Below are 17,787 nucleotides of genomic sequence, written 5' to 3' on the forward strand. Positions count from 1 at the left end.
GAGAATTGCAATTCCGACGAGCCATGTTCAGTAACAACTTTTGGATTTTAAATAAAAAATCATTAATAAATGCTGTGTTTGTGGTGTGCAACAGCGGATCAGTTGCGCACTGCAAACACATTATATGTGAAAGCACAACAGGGCGTGCGGCTCCTGCACCGCAACACACACCGCAAACGCACTGCAGACGGAGTATGTGTGAAACGGGCATAAATGAGAAACACATCATCAGTAAATTAAACAGTTTTCACATTTATTTTACATTTTATTGCATTACAATTAAACACCATTAAACATATTTAATAAAATGTATCGAACATTAACACACTGAACTGTTAATCTCATCTATTATAAGTACTATACAATAATGCATAAAAGCAACATGTAAACTCAATGCAGTCATGCCATCAATGGAAAGTTATTATCTGTTCCTTAACTCCTGTTCAGACTAATGCCTGTCACTATTAAACTTCCAATACTTCATAGACTGTTTGCAACTATGCCATGAAATCGTTTTGGTCAAAACAATACCGGATGGACCTGATGGATTTTTTTTTCAAACAATGTATAGCACATTATAAATACTTCAGTTTGTGCATTGTTTAAATGTAAATTTTTGACAAGATGTGAAACATTTGATTAAAAAAAAAAAGCAATACTGAATAGTTACTTGTTGCAAATAAATGTTGCAATAAAAAATTCACATTAAATCATTCCTAATGATGCGCTGCTGACATGTGGAATGCATCATATAGCTTTTTCAACATCGTGCTACCGTTCAAAAGTTTGGGGTCAGTAAGAAAGGAATAAATTACACTTTGCTATATATTCACATAGAGAACAGATGGTTTACACTGGGGGGATATTTCACTGCTTTACTGGATTTTGTTGTATTTTTAATCAAAAAAATTCAGTCTTGATGAGCATAAAACACTTCCTCTAGAAATATAAAAAATCATACCAATCAAAAATGTTCGAACGGCAGTGTACTTCAGATTTAGGCAAGATGTGAAACATTTGAATAACTAAAAAACAAACATAGTTAAAGCTGCAAGCAGCGACAACAGGGCCCACACCCAAGCCACCTCCACCTGCTGGCTTTAGGAAAACAGAGCACGGTAGGCAGTTTCCATTTAAGTATATAAAAATACGGAAACTATGGCCCTGTCCCAAATGGCACCCTAAACCCTCACGGTCTTCCTCTGAGTCTGCACTTTCACAACGTAATGCCGCTTTGACTGCCGGGAAGAAGTCCGCTCCATAGCTCGCACCAGTGTGGGCTCGGCAGAAGTGCGCATCGAGGGCGCATAACGGCCGCAAAGGGGTCGCTCGCGAGCATCCTTCTGAGACCTAAAATGACAAATGGGACACCCTGCGGTCTCATGGACTTAACGGATATGTGCACGCAGTGGCCATTGTAAGTCCACAATACCGAAAGTGCACATGAAGTGTGCCATTTGGGACAGGGCCTAAGTCAGTCATTTATATCTGCCACACTTCCTGCTACCAGCAGGTGGCGCTATGACTATAACTAAATATCGGCATGTAGTCTTCAGGCCAGGGCACTTATCAGACATCGGAAGTGTGCAGCAGATTCGACATTGTATGCTTGAGTTACAACAACTTCCTGTTTCAAGATGATAATTGTATGCTTTAACGCTCAGTTAAGTGTTTCTATGTTTAGTACTCAATTTCATATTTTAATATGTTGCTAGTAGTGCATCACAGTGTTAAGCACGTCATTTCCTGTTGCCAGCAGGTGGTGCTATGACTGTCACTGAAGATTGGGGCATATTGGACATTATACAACAACTTTCTGTTTCATGGAGTAAATTCCATACATTAGCTCTCAGCCAAGTGTTGCATGATTGATTGTGTTTCTAGCATGAAATCTAGCATGTTTGGGCCTTCATGGCATATTTAAACCAGTTTCTGCGAGTGAAATACAGTGTAAATGACTTTTCCTGTTGCCAGCAGGTGACGCTATGCCTAACTAATATTCACATTTAGAGACTTCGTCCAGGACTCTTATCAGACATTTGAAGTTCGGGGCGTATCAGATACTGTATGCCTGACTTACAGCAGCTTTCTCTGTCATGGCGACATATCAGATTTGTGAGTCCGCCATGGACACAACCTTCAGCAAAAACTGTTCACTCTTCACAGTTTAACATCACCAGGGCCTTAAGATGACCAAAATATGATTGCGTTTGTTAAAGTACAACGTCTGGAAATGGCAAAAACTGCAAAAATGTTGGTTTTCAGATTTTACTCCTAGGGACTTTTTTGTTGGGATTTAACTGTTACACGTGTGTACCAAATGTCATACTCATACGTGAAACTTAGTGCAAATGGCGCTTATTTAAAATTTTGTAGGTGGGGCTGTCAAACCATTTTGCCACACCTAATTCTGAAACCCATTTTAGACGTACATTTTCACCACTTCTGCATGTGCAAAGTCTTATGTTTACGAGCATGTTTAGGCCCTCAAAAAAAACTATTTATTTCGGAGAAGAACAAAAAAATAGAGTGATTCCAATCTTCACACCATCAGTGCTTAGGCTCTAACCATACTGATGAGTTGCTTGTTGCCACCCTATACTAAAGGTTTTAACAAAAATGCTAGATGCATGCTTCATAATAGTGCGCGGTTGGCGAATGGCATGCACCACTCATTCCCTAAAGGAAGATGTGCTCTCCATGCTCATCAGACGGCCCCGGAGCACCGAGCTGCCGTGGTGGGACAGCTGCTGCTTGAACTCAGTGGTCAGGAAGTAGTAGATGAGAGGGTTGAGGCAGCAGTTAAGGCTGGCCATGCAGAGAGAGATTGGGTGAAACTGTCTGATGGCCTGACTCACTGCACAGTTTGTAATAATGCACTGCGTTACCATCAGATAAAGCAGGAAGTTGATGTGGTAGGGGGCGAAGCAGAACAGGAAGACACCTGCGCACACCCTAACCATGCGCAAGGCCTTTCTCGTGTTGCTGGTTGACTTTTCGTTCTTGTTCCGCTGACGCAAAGACTTCACTATCAAGTACGTACAGAACCCGATGGTGATCAACGGACCAATGAATCCAAAGAGTTCAGCGGCGGCCATCATGGAAACGGCTATGCGAAAATCCAGCTTTCGCATTGGCAGGTCTTTGAAGCAGTTTCTGGTATCGTTTCCTGAGCTTGATTTCCTCATTAAGATGAAGGGCGAGCAGCAGAGCCCCACCACCACCCACACCACAGCGCTGATGCAGACGTCATAGCGCGACTTCCAGTGCTTGGCACGGAAAGGCCACAGGAGGAAAGCACAGCGCTGGAGGCTGATGCACACCAGAAAGGCAATGCTGGCATACATGTTCAGATATTTCAGGTAGAAGCACAGCAGGCATAACCCATTGCCAAACGGCCAGTCTTGCTGGATGTAGTAGTGAATGCGAAGGGGCAGTGACAGCACATGAGCCAGGTCAGCTATGGTCAGGTTTATCATGAAGATGATGGCTTTCGTCTTTTTGCTGTGGGTTGAGAGAATCAGTGGAATTAGACACACACACAACACCAGATGTGCTTTGTTATTGGTGAAATTTCTTATGTAACATTAAAAAGCTTGAAATGAGCTGATACCATCACTGTTTTCTCCAGAACGACTGTACAGACAAATCTAATTTTGTCGCAATATTGTCCTGTTTGACACTGAAGCTGCTTTGAAACAATCGTCATTGTAAAAGCGCGATATAAATAAAGTTGATTGATTGATTGACTAGCACAAAAAAAACCTGATTTGGTAACACTTTACAATATGCATTCATTCATGTTCAGCTAATGTACAGATAATCATGAGTTAATGTGTAACTAAACAGTGCAATTAATTAACATATGATTAATAGATTGAATAATATACAAATTTCTATGAATTAAATGTGTCATAATGTATTAATTCCCTAATAACATATATTAACTAATAGTGTACATGCATATGTTAATTATCACAGTGGTCAAAACTATATACTTCAACGCAGTTGTCTGCTTTAAATAACAATTAGCTGATAATTTGCGGTGGTATCGTTATGTTCTGACTTGTTGAGGCATATGAATGATAACTAATAAAGTAATATGGCATTGTGGTTATGGGTTTTTAATTAATTTTGAATTAGTCCAAAGTGCTCCAAGGAAGGACCAGTGGAGAACCGGCCACAGGGTCATGGGCGGCCAAGGCTCATTGATGACCATGGGGAGCGAAGGCTGGCCCGTGGGGTCCGATCAAACAGACGAGCTACTGGAGCTCAAACTGCTCCAGAAGTTAATGCTGGTTCTGATAGAAAGCTGTCAGAATACACAGAGCAGCTCAGTTTGAGGCGTATGGACCAGTCAGGGTAACCTCTGACCCCTGACCCCGCCGAAAGCACCAACAGTGGCACGTGAGCATCAGAACTGGACCACGGAGCAATGTAAGAAGGTGGCCTGGTCTGAGGAATCGCGTGTTCTTCTACATCACGTGGATGGCCGGGTGTGTGTGTGTGTGTGTGGCTTACCTGGGGAACACATGGCCCCAGGATGCACTATGGGAAGAAGGCGAGCCGGCGGAGGCAGTATGATGCTTTGGCCAATGTTCTGCTGGGAAACCTTGGGTCCTCCATCCATGTGGATGTTACTTTGACACGCTCCACCTACCTAAGCATTGCTGAGACCATGTTCAGCCTTTGATGGAAACGGTATTCTGGTGGCTGTGGCTCTTCCAGCAGGATAATGCTCCTGACACAAAGCACAAATGCTTCAGGAATGGTTTGAGGAGCACAACAACCAGTTTGAGGCGTTGACTCGGCCTCCAATTCCCCAGATCTCAATCCAATCGAGCATCTGTGGGATCTGTTCGCAACTTACAGGACTTAAAGGATCTGCTGCTAACATCTTGGTTCCAGACACCACAGCACACCTTCAGGGGTTAGGGTTAGGGTTAGGGTTAGGGTTAGGAGACGGGTCAGTAAAAGAGGGACCAACACAATATTAGTCATAATGTTATGCCTGATCGGTGCAATATGTTATTATGTAATTAATATATTATGACACATTTAATGAATAGCAATGCATATCATAATCATATATAATTTTCAGTATTTGCAGTGATCATTAATTATTGTTTAGTCACACATTAACTCATGATTATCTGTGCATTAGTTGAGCGTGAATTAATGAATATTAGTGCAGCCGTATTGTGAAGTGTCATCAACGATCTCTAGCGCTAATTTTGATTAAGGCCTTTCTTGAAATGAGAGCTGGATGTTGTTGTCTCACTAACTGCATCATCAGGTCCTGCACTCCTGTTTGTCTTTGGCTTGGAGAAGCCACACTGAAGTACTGCACCGCAAAACGCCTGACACTGCCACAATTACATCTGACGTCAAATCTGATCGCAGCGGTCATCAGCTGTTGACGAGCATTTCTAACTAACGATCAAAAACTTCAGACTTTGGCCTCGGATCAAATTATTATTTTAGCATTCACAAATTGTGCTGCAGATGGCCAAAGTGTCCAGTGTGCACCCGGCTTTACTTAGTCAATAGTAACGATGAGACGTTGACCTTATGAAGCGACACAACACCCAAAGAGCCAGGGTGTTGCTAAGCAGGCCCGGGATGAAGATGATCAGGTAGACGAACGTGTAGAGTTGGTTCATGGCGGTTTCCCACTCCGTCATATTAGCTGAACACTTCAGACAGGACGTGTTCATGGATGCCATGGTCAAACGTTGATTAAATCACTGTGGAATCAAAGGGAAACGACTGTAATTACTGCAGTACACACACATGGCACATATATACGGCACAAATACACGTTTCAGGCTGAATATCAGTAGATGAACAATAGCAGATGGCACTTTTGATACTTTAATATCTACGGATTGACTTCATATGTCTATGAATTATAATGTATGATGTTTCTCAATTGTCTCCTCCCTTCCTGTCTAAGCGTGTAGGAAGTGTGTGTGATGTGGGCGGGTGTTTTATTGTACGTCTTTGTGTGCCCAACACTCATATTTTGAACTTTTTACTTTTAAAATTACTTTTTAATTTGCACAATTAATGGATTTGCTAGCACTGCATTTGATAGTAATTTTCAGAGGCGGACAGTATTTTTACTTTCCAAGTAATTTAGTTTTTTTTTTTAAATATTTTTTTTTTACTTCAAAACATAATATTGAACTTTTTACAGCAATACATTTCATACTGAATATTATTTAATACTTAATTACATTAAAAATGTAGAACTGTATACTTTTACTCACTAAAAGTGTTCAAACTTCTGTATGTATAAATACTAAATGTTTTGTGTAATAGAGTGTTAGAGGTAAGAAAACAACAACTTTTATTTATGAAATGTAGTGCAGTAAAAAGTATGACATTATATATAATGCTTTGGAATGCAGTGAAGTAAAAGTTTTCTAAAGAAATGCATTGATCAAGTATATACTTAAAAATTGACTTGAGTAGAAAGTAAAAATACTCCACTATGGTCCGCCTCTGGTAATTTTAACATTTAAACAACACATTTTAACATTTCTTACACTTTGCTGATTAGGATATTGAGTGTAAAGCTGAAAGCACATGTTGAACAAATGGAGGAACTCAGGTTTCACGAGTATGCCAATCTGCTCATGTGTGAGTTTCTTAAGTTGGAGTCGTTGATCAGTTTTTGGCTCCAGAAGAATTAGTTTGTGCTGTTCACATGATGATACATCAATGATACGACTTTTATAAGACATGAAATACAAATCTTCTGACAACGCAACTACAAAAATTGCAGAATCCACTACATTAATCAAAATTAAATATTTGCAATATCTGTATTTTCCTTGTGAGTTGAAAATGAATGTACCATTATATGTAGTGTTTGATCCAGGAATGTCTCAGGTGTCCCTAGGAAGGAAGAGTGTGTTATTGTGGTCCTACCTGTTGTGCTGAGCTGTGTCTGCGTGTGTTTGGTGCTTTCCAGCTCGGTGTGCTCATCATGCAGCTCTGCAGCGAGAGGAAGTTCTGCATGTGGCGTGCCCTATGGTTTGTCACGTTATTCTCAGCTTCACCACTTGCAGAAACAAGCCGTGACGTGTCTCTAAAAGTGAAAGTGTTTCATGATGCGGTGGAGTTTGTTGATTTAAAGGCAGTCAGTTAGTTATAAACCTTGAGTGATGATACCCCACACAATACTGCTCATTTACACGGCAAACATCATAACTGCACACAAACAACACTTGACAACCGGTGTTTTATTGGTCAGTTGGTTACATTTACAATGTCATTCACTGTTTTTCAAACATAAAAACATATTACAAATAAATAACTCTAAGTGTTAGTCGAGTTAGTGCCAAGCTCTCGCTACAGGAACATGATTACTTACAAACATTTATTTTAAAAGTCATATTTTTGCCACTTTATATTAGTCTTGAAAATGCACTTATTGTGTGTTGTTTTTACATTGTACTTTTTTTTAAAATAAATAAAAGATAACACTTTACTTTACATTACATTACTCAGTACTTAAATATATAATAAAGGTGGAACAATGACACCTTAAAAAAAATGACTGCATGTATTGACATCTGAAATTAATTTCTGAAATTGCATTTATAATTATACTGGTGACCCTTCCCAACTGCTGGTTGATGTTACATCTTAGGCGTGAGGTCGTGCCTACCGAGAGGGGGAGGTAATGTCACACTCCCGTTCCCGGACTCCATTTCCCAGGATCCTCTCTGTCTCACACCTGAACTCACTCCCCGGGTTCCCTGCACCTGGTCTTCGTCATTCGCGCACCCTTATGTTTGGACTCACTTCCCTCACGCCTTGTCGGTTCTGAATGTTTGTTTAATGTGTGTGTTGATACTGTTTCATTAGAAGATTATTTCCAGCGTGTTCTATGTATTCTGTTTGAGTTATCTATTATTAAAGAAACCCCTTTAGTTTGGATGTCTTGGATCTCTCATTGCCTGCCGACACCACTCGTAACAGAAGAACCGACCCAACCAACAAGACATCCTAGGCAAGATGGGTATTTTCTTTGTGCCTGTATCTCCTGCGTCCCCAGCCATGGACTCATCAGCGGTGGAACGGCTGTGGGGCCTCCGGCAGGACGAATGGCCACTGGAGAGGTACGTGGAGGAATTCTCCGAGCTAGCTCATCTGGTGAACTGGCCCGATGCCCAGCTTAACACGGTGTTTTTGATGGTTTTGGATGAGGAGACCTTTGATTTATGTACACTCCCTGCTCGTATTCCCTAGAGGAAACTATTAATCTCATTTTGTTTCTCAATGGTTCCATACCAGACCGAAGAGTGTGTGCCTCAACCAGACCCGTCAACGACATCCGCGGCCGGGCCAGTTCGCCAGCAGCCGGGTGCCTCCACTTATCCCTCCAGTGGACCGTCCGAGGCCAACTGCCAGGAGAGAACCACGGAGGCTGAGAAGGACCCACAGTAAGCCCACGCCTCCAGCCCAAACGACCGCCACCGCACCAGAGCCAGCAGTAGAGGGCTGGCTCATAGACTTTTGGACTCCAGAGCCATCTCTGCTCTTTCACGAGCCCTCTCCTGGCCTTCAAGAGCCGCCTCCCGGCCTCCCAGAGCCTTCGCCGCCCAGCCTCCCGGAGCCTTCGCCTCCCGGAGCTTTGGCCGCCCGGCCTCCCGGAGCTTTGGCCGCCCGGCCTCCCGGAGCCTCCGCCACCCGGCCTCCCGGAGCCTTCGCCGCCCAGCCTCCCGGAGCCTCCGCCACCCGACCTCCCGGAGCCTTCGCCGCCCAGCCTCCCGGAGCCTTCGCCCCCCGGAGCTTTCGCCGCCCAGCCTCCCGGAGCTTTCGCCGCCCGGCCTCCCGGAGCCTCCGCCACCCGGCCTCCCGGAGCCTTAGCCTCCCGGAGCCTTCGTCGCCCGGCTTCCCGGAGCCTACGCCTCCTGCCTTCACCGAGCCCCTGCCTCCCGGTGTCAAAGAACCCAACGAACGGCCCACTCCCTGCACCTGGTCTTCGTCATTAGCGCACCCTTATGTTTGGATTCACTTCCCTCACGCCTTGTCGGTTCTGAACGTTTGTTTAAAGGTCTCGTTCTTCGCGATTCCATCTTTCAAACTTTAGTTAGTGTGTAATGTTGCTGTTAGAGCATAAATAATACCTGTAAAATTATAAAGCTTAAAGTTCAATGCCAAGCGAGATATTTTATTTAACAGAAGTTCCCTTTCAAAGCCTACAGCGAACTGCCGCTTTAGACTACAGCAGGAAGTGCAGGGATGTAATGACGTCACTAGAACCGTTTGTTGACAAACCCTGTCATCAAAAACCCTGGCCGTGGTCTCTCGCTGCCTCGCTGTCACCACGTGGAGAAGAGTGCGCATTCAGCTCTTGCATCTCCCTGTTATGGTAAGAGGCGGGACCTTTCCGGGCAAAGTGCGCTAAGCTGCTGTCCAATCACAACACGGGAAGCGCTGGCCCAATCAGAACTCATTACGTATTTCTGAAGGAGGGACTTCATAGAACAAGGAAATCATCAGGCCGTTTACAGGACAGAGGAAACAGCGCTGTACAGATAAGTCAACTGTGTGAAAAATACTGTGTTTTTACACGCGAAACATGAACTCATCTTATATTGCACGCTGTAAACATAATCAAAGCTTCGAAAACACGCAACCTTTAATGTGTGTGTTTATACTGTTTCATTAGAAGATTATTTCCAGCGTGTTCTATGTATTCTGTTTGAGTTATCTATTATTAAAGAAACCCCTTTAGTTTGGATGTCTTGGATCTCTCATTGCCTGCCGACACCACTCGTAACACCAACACTGAACTTGTGTTTTGATGCGAGTGCATAGTAGTTAAGGACACGTCATGTAAAGGACCGAAGCTTTACAGTTTTGCATGTTTTCAAAATAGGTTTGTTTTCAAATATACAGTAAAAAGAGTAATTGTGTAACATTATTCCAGTTTTAAAATAATTGTTTTTATTTTCATAAAAGTAAAAAAGCTGAATTTTGCTGCTCAATAAACATTTATCATTATTTATATTAATAATGTTGAAAACATTAACATTTTAGTGGCAACAATGATACCATTCGAACATTAGCTTTTAGATTAAACAAAAGAGAGAAATTTATATTTTTATTAATCAAGGATCCATTAAAAGTGAAGACATTTATAAATGTTACATTTATATACTTATAAATGTAAGATCTGAGGCTGTCTCCCACCAGAGGGAGCCCTGTCCCGAGTGCTGACCCCAGGACTGACCACAGATCCTCCACCGGCCCTTCAGTGGGGCTGTGGGGTTAATGGAGAGGCCAGGGCACAATGGATAAAACGTTCCCTAGATTTCTTCCTAGAAGTGTGGATATGCACAAAGGTTTTCAGATTTATAAAACCCTGCATACACCGAAACCTGCTTCAAATTCCCTTTATAAAGCCCAGTCAGTCTCCTCACAGAAAGCACCATATATGAGCTACAGCATCTAGTTTTACTATGCATATCCTCATCTGCATGTCATTTGCATATGCATATATAGCCACGTGATGCCATGTTTAACGGTAAAAAAACATTATGAGATACAGATGTGCTGTCACTTTACACTGCTAAACATCATTCAGTATCCTGTCCCCGTATTGTTTATGCATAGATCAATCAAAATTGTATTAAATGCATTTCAGATAAAAATTTTCTCAAACTGGCCATTAATTAATATTTTAATCAAAATCCAGTTTGTGTTTTAACTGATTGTGCAGGTTTGGTTGTTCACGGCGTGTCAACGCTCATGTTCTCTCTGGTGTAGTGCTCACTGCAGAGCATCTGGACCTCAAGGGTGGAGCTCAACCTGTCCAGTGGGTGGAGAGATGAGGTAAGGGGATGTAGCCCCACCCATCATGCCCATATAAGTCAAGAGAGGCGGAGCTGGAGCTCCAGAGAGGTGGAGCTGGAGGTAATGGCTCTGCAGTGAGGAGCCTCTCTGGATTTCTTAACCGGTTCTTGATCTGGGTTTTATGTAAGTTTCCTGTATTTCTGGAGGTCAGCTGCTGATGGTGTGAACTCTGTGGTATTGTCACCTTCACGTCTTTTCTATCACACAAGATTTCCCTGAAGACACGCGTCACAGGTCAGTGGATACACAGTTCAGTGGATACACAGTTCAGATCGGAGGTTTGCTGATGTTTATTTCCGTATGCATGCTGAAGTAATAATGTTAACACTTTAATCATTCAACTTGAACCTTTAGGGTTTTGTATTATGTTGCTTCGTAAAATATGTGGTTTTATTCTCATAAAGAGTTTTTCTTCATATTTGTATGGTGCAGTGTAGACTAAATTAATCTTTTGGGTCAGATAATCTTTTATTAGCCAAACCATTCAGACCGCTCAATTTCAACTCATGCATGAAATACAGGTCAGGTCAAGTTTCAGATGTGTGTTTATGAGAAGTAATGGACAGGAAACACTGATTAGATATACTCACCCTCTATAATATATAGATCTGGAATATATGTTTAATTTAGGACTATTAACAGACTAAGAAATGCAGTCCTTTGGTTAATTATTAAAGCAGTGATTGTGAATGTTATGATTAAATTGTAATAATAATATTTGGCAGATATGCAGGGGAAGGATATCAGAATGATATGTGTCTCACACAAAGGTTTGTGTGGCTTCAGAAATAAATCATATGTTTACTGTATGCGATTGCTTTCTGTAATCAGTTTGCTTTTGTTGCATAGAAAAATAATTAATTTACTGAAATAAAAATTACAGTTACAACAATACAACATTTTAGACAAACAAACAAGAGTGAAATTAAAGTGTTAGTCTACTTATCAAAAAATAAGATATTGTGAAGAATAACCAATAATAAACAAAAATATATTTTTATTTATTTATTTATCATAAAAAAACAAAGCAGCCATTTTTCTAAATAAAGTAAAATAAGATCCTGTTTAAATATCAATGTCACCTGGATTAAAGATCGTCTTATACCTAGCCTTTCCCCCAGGTGGCAGTCTCTGAAATGAACTACAGAGGATTGGAAGGATCTGCCAGAATAACAGAATCTTTCCTTTTTACTGCCGCAGATGTACAATAACACTGCTGAGTTTTTTAGGCTACTGTCACTTTATGTATTTATTAGGCTTCTGTCACTGTAAGAGTGTATTAGGCTACTGTCACTTTAAGAATTCATTAGGCTTCTGTCCCTTTAAGAGTTTATTAGGCTACTGTCACTAAGAGTTTATCAGGCTACTGTCACTTTAAGAGCTGCACGAACCCAATGTACTGATACCCACACACACTTTCCCAGTGTTTACATTCATTTAAGACACAACCCACTGTGTTTATGAGGATACTTAACAAAACGGCATTTCAACCTTTTTGTGTGTAGTTTAAGCGCGTATCTAAAGCTCATAGCATACGTCTCTGAGCGCGCGCTCAGGCAGCCGTATGGGAACAGCGCCTCTTTCACGGCTTTCACTGTTTAATATCAATCACGTCCCGCAGTTTAGCGACAGTAGACTGTACTTTACATCACTTATTCGGCTGATTTGATGTTAAGTTTGGCATTTTACTTGCAACTCAGTTTCATGGTATATATCACGCTTCATAACTGTATGTTCCCTCACGTTAGTGCAGTTATTGTTTCTGCTGTAAGCCATATTAATGATGGTAGAGTGAAACAGGGTTTTTATTTTTTTTTAACTTTTCGAGCGAGATAACAGGAACAACAAAAGGACAGGCGATCAGACATAACCTAGAGCAATATGAATATGACAAAAAAGGAAAGTCATTTAACAACACAGAGGGGACACACAGGTTTTTATTTCAGTCTGAAAGGTCTGGAGTTTGGTAAAAGCGTGGAGGTTTATCCAGATCTCAGGTCTGTAACCACCTATGGAAGATTGACCTCAGGGTGGACAAGCGAGTGGTCAGAAATAGATCTCAGAGTTTGGGCAGGAACAAATGGAAGTGTGGGACAAGCGTGCTAAACCATGACCCTAAAAACTGACACGAGTATTTTGAACTGAATGTGATAGACATGAATAGGGAGCGATGTGAGCTGATCTTTTGTTAAATGTAAGTGCACAGGCGGCTGGATTGTGCACTAGTTGCAGACGATTAAGGGCTTTAGTGGGCAGGGCACAGAACAAGCAGTTCCAACAGTCCAACGGGAGGTTATGAAAGCATGGATAACAGTGTCAGCATCTCTAAGACTGAGCAAAGGTCACACACCTGATATTAGCTTTAAAGCATCATTTAGGATCAAATAGGAACCCCAGATTCCCCGAAGGCCTAAGACTCGATCAATAACTCAAGCACTGCACTAACTTATTTTCTCACTGTCGTCCCTCCTGCAGGAAACTCCAGGTTTGCCTATCGCTGTGCTGTGCCCAGATAAAGGAAGCTGACTGAGCCTTCCAAGCAGAAGATGTGATCGTCTGATGGAGCGTTGTGGAGCTGTGATGGGAAGGACGGCTCATGCTGAGCTCTTGCTGAGTTTTGGGAATTAACTGGAAACAGACGTACAGCTTCCACTCATAATGGCCAGTCTTGTTCTTAATGAGACTGGGATGGAGAATTGTGACATTGATGACTCCTTCAAGTATAACCTGTACGGTGTGGTGTACAGTGTTGCGTTCGTTCTGGGACTGGTCACCAACTGCGCTTCTCTGTTCGTCTTCTGCTGCCGCATGGAACTGCGTAACGAGACCACGCTCTTCATGACCAATCTAGCTTTATCAGACTTAGTGTTTGTGTTTACTCTTCCTTTCAAGATCTTCTATAACGTGAATCGCCACTGGCCTTTTGGTGACACGTTGTGCAAGATCTCCGGAGGAGCCTTCATCACCAATATCTATGGCAGTATGCTGTTCCTCACGTGCATCAGTGTGGATCGCTTCCTGGCTATCGTTTACCCCTTCCGTTCGCTCTCCATCCGTACCCGCCGCAATGCTGCCATCGTGTGTGCCATCATCTGGCTGTTGATTCTGGGTGGGGGCATGTCGGTCACCTTCTTCTCCTCCACCAATAAGTCCAAAACTAGCACCACCTGCTTCGAGGGGTTCTCCAAGAAAACGTGGAAGACACATTTGTCTAAGATCACCATTGTCATAGAAGTTGTGGGATTCCTCATCCCACTGCTGATCAATCTAGCCTGCTCCTCCATGGTGCTCAGGACTTTGCGTAGACCTGCAACTCTATGTCAAATCGGTACCAACAAGAAGCGCGTTCTGCGTATGATCGTAGTGCATTTGGCCACTTTTATCATTTGCTTTGTACCTTACAATTCTGTTCTGTTTATCTACGCCATGGTGCGCACTCAAGCGCTCGTGAGCTGCTGGGTGGAGAGGATCGCACGGACCCTGTATCCCATTACACTTTGCGTCGCCACCTTCAACTGCTGCTTTGACCCGGTGGTTTACTACTTTACCTCTGAGTCCTTTCAGAAATCACTGACTACCGGGAAGTGTCAGGCCCCGCAGGAAAACACACTGAGGAGCGATGGCCCTGTGTCCGCCAAGGAGAATACTGGCACGGTTGAGCTCCACACACTGACCAGCAATGGAACAGATCCAGTCACTGAGACATAGCTCCAGTACTAGAGTCAGAAGATCTATGAAGTTCTGCTGAAGAGAGTACTGGACACCCATGCTGAACGTCTTTTCTTTCATTGTTTTCTGTTCAGTAGTTAGTGTCAACTACTTAAAACATAGATCTACTCAAAGTAGTTAGTGAGCATTTATCACTGTATTTGATCAATGAGTATTACCATAACATTTGTGTTTTTATGGTACTGTATTATATTTGTATCCAGTTAAAGCACCTTCAGTATTGTTACAGATCGACTTGTGTGAATGTGGAATGCTTGCTTTCTCAATCTGCAAAATTTGGTTTGCCTTTTACTGAAAACATCAAATAAATAATAGTAAGATGTTAAATGATCAATCTTATACACTTACATAACACTATAAGCACACAATCCCAAATATTGGCAAAACTAGGACAGAAAGTTTCTGGTTGAAGCTACAGAAGAAGAGAATAACCAACGGTAAAACAGACGAGCTGTCCCGCCCCTGTGCCTTTGAGCAAGACAAGAACACAGGAGCATGAGTGCCAGCATTTATTATTGCTTTACTGTAACAAACCTCCTTCCTCCAGAGGTATTCTAAACATAACGGTCATTTCATGAGGTGTGTTACGATTCATGTGGCTATATAAAGCTATGTAAACTTCATTTTCAAACTTGCTCTGTCATGAGAAAACTGACTGATGTTTACATCAATGTCCGCCATGGTCGTCAGAACCATTGTATGTGTGCGGGACAAGACCCAGCAACTTTTTAAGACCAATGATATTGGACTCGCTCACTTTAACGTCTCTAATTCAGTGTCCATTCACCTACCCATAACCATAAATACTTTAGTATTAAACACACGTTAGGCACTTTGTTTCCTCATTTAGAATATTTTCAGAAATTTTATTGAAAATAAATGCCTTTCCAATCTGATATCTGATATCTGAAGAGTGAGTAGCGCAAATTTGATAAAAGGCAGATTCGAACCTCGGGTCGATTTGCTTCAAAACGTTTTGCCATGTGCCTTACCCCTACACTATTGTTACTGTAAACAGTTTGGTGTCTTCCATAAATTTGTCTGGACCAACCAGACGTTTAGTAAAAAATGCGGATTATTGGTACATAATGTAAATGGCATCTACTCCAGTAAAAACATTCTGGGGGAGGACTACCCACATTTTTTGTTTGTTTTGCCTCCGACTCCCATGATGTCCGCTATATCACCGCTTGAGCCATAGGCGTAATTTACAGGTGGGATGGGTGTGACATGTCCCCACCACTTTCTGAAACATTGGATGTACCTAATAGAAAGAAAAATCTCCATTTAATTAGCGATTCAATAATTATATATTCTGTTTCTTGATGTAGAATCACTGATGAACACTATATGAGGGCGGATTAGAGCTCTGTTCCTCTGACACACTTAAAAAAAGTTGAAAACAAAGTTATGCCACTTCTTTTGGTAACGTACTTTGTGTAAATAAGGAGTGTGTAGTAATTGTTGTCAAGTTTCAGTATGTCAGTAAGACATGCGGTCTGGATGGTATAGGCCAGGGGTGACCAACGTTGGTCCTGCAGGGCTTTGCTACAATCCTAATCAAGCACACCTGAAACAGCTGACCAAGCTCTCCAGGGTTACTGGAAGCTACAGGCCGGTTTTATCAGGGATAAAGAGCAAAACGCTGCAGGCCTGTGTCTCTCCAGGACCAACACTGGCCACCCCGGTATAGGCCGTACTGTAGTTTTAAGCAGGTTGATCAGATATCATCTGACTCTGCAAGACCCACCGTTGCACTCTGCAAGGCCCTGTAGGAACAGAACTAAACATAATAATCACTGCCATAATCACCCAATCATAGACTTTATCATCTGCCTGTTTAAATCCATCAGGACTTGAGTGTATATTCATGTATAAGCCACTAAGGAATACACAGCCCTACTGTCTGACATGGCCTTTGAGAGTTCACACACCTCAGATTGACTCATTGTTCAGACCGACATCCATCATTTTAAGCATTGTTCTGTCTTCTAAGTGAATAAGCAGCTGGACACATATATCCTCCTCTGGCTATGTGAGTTTGGTTCCTGGGATATCAGAAACTGGGTCTCATGTGAAGACCGTTCTCTGCTGCTTACGACTGCAGCAATGGGGCCATTGTCTCGGCCTGGAAAGGACTTGTGTCCAGGTCACGAGAGCCGCCTAATTCTCTTAAATATGTTGTTACAGGCCCTTTCTGGCACGCAACCTTCCTCAGATTATGGGAAAGCCCTCTAAATCATTCTGAAGGGGTTTATCCCCTTAACTTTTATATGCCCATTTCCATCTTTTATCAAATTCATTTATTGCTAATCACTCGTTTGTTAGTCAAATGTGTTTGATTTTCTCTTTCCAATTCCTCTTTTTATTATGTTTTGAAGCAATATCAGTGTCTGAATGAGCTTTACTACTTTAATGAGTTTGTGTTTGTGACAGGAGCTTCCAGTGCAGAAAGAGAGAAATGTATATATAGGGTTACGGTGAGCAGGAGGGGACATGTTCGGTTCATGGAGGTTTGACGTGGCCACAACATATTGTCATGAGTTCCTCCTTCACTCACACCTAAGACTATATTTCCCAGCATGCCTCCTGGCTCTCACCTGCACCTGACACCAATCAGCAGATAGCAAGAGCACACAATTTACATTCAAGATTTGGCTACAAAAAGGACTACAGACTACACTACGCTCCATCGTTTCTCTTTTCTCCTAGTGTGTGCTCTTCACCATCACCTGTAAAACAGTGAGAGACTCTGGTTATCTTTATCTTATCATTCTCTTCTGATGTGTGTTTACCTGCCTGTGCCATTTCTGCCATGCTGCCGGAATGATATGACCGAGATGATATGACTGTGATAATATGACCGTGATAATATGAACGCGATAATATGACCGTGATATGACAGTGATGATATGTCGTGGCCGTGCGATCCGTTTGTCCTTATGTTGTGGGAAGGCGATGTGAAGTCTTGGGAACCTATGTTGAGGGAACAACATGTTTTTCCTTGTTTCCATGAGTTTAATGTGTAAACAAGCCTGTGTGACCATAGAATTAATATTTGAGTATTCCTCCTTCAGACACCAGAGGAGATAAACGCTCAGTTATTTGGCTCACAGAGTAATATAAAGATGATTATCGCCACCTGCTGGAAGTACAAGCAAAACACTTTACACTCCCTCATGC

At 42.2% G+C, this 17,787-nt stretch overlaps 2 protein-coding genes across 3 annotated transcripts; one reads left to right on the forward strand and one right to left on the reverse strand.

Annotated features, from left to right (window-relative positions):
• Positions 1-232: 232 nt before the first annotated feature.
• On the reverse strand, positions 233-7,050 carry p2ry10 (P2Y receptor family member 10). The gene is made up of 3 exons (XM_067456734.1): positions 6,937-7,050; positions 5,569-5,747; positions 233-3,504 (listed from the first exon to the last, which is right to left on the reverse strand). The coding sequence occupies exons 2-3, from the start codon at positions 5,724-5,726 to the stop codon at positions 2,673-2,675; spliced, it is 990 nt and encodes a 329-aa protein (XP_067312835.1). The 5' UTR covers positions 5,727-5,747; positions 6,937-7,050; the 3' UTR covers positions 233-2,672.
• A 5,025-nt stretch (positions 7,051-12,075) lies between these two features.
• On the forward strand, positions 12,076-14,586 carry lpar4 (lysophosphatidic acid receptor 4). Of its 2 annotated transcripts, XM_067456387.1 has the most exons (2): positions 12,076-12,095; positions 13,542-14,586. In XM_067456387.1, exons 1-2 carry the CDS (start codon positions 12,076-12,078, stop codon positions 14,581-14,583), a joined length of 1,062 nt encoding a protein of 353 aa, XP_067312488.1. In that variant the 3' UTR covers positions 14,584-14,586. The 2 variants fall into 2 exon arrangements, with proteins under 2 accessions (XP_067312488.1, XP_067312487.1); XM_067456386.1 differs by lacking the exon at positions 12,076-12,095 and having other exon boundaries at positions 13,534-14,586.
• Positions 14,587-17,787: the final 3,201 nt, after the last annotated feature.

The sequence above is a fragment of the Pseudorasbora parva genome, chromosome 11 (genome assembly GCF_024679245.1).
Source record: "Pseudorasbora parva isolate DD20220531a chromosome 11, ASM2467924v1, whole genome shotgun sequence".
NCBI lineage: Eukaryota > Metazoa > Chordata > Actinopteri > Cypriniformes > Gobionidae > Pseudorasbora > Pseudorasbora parva.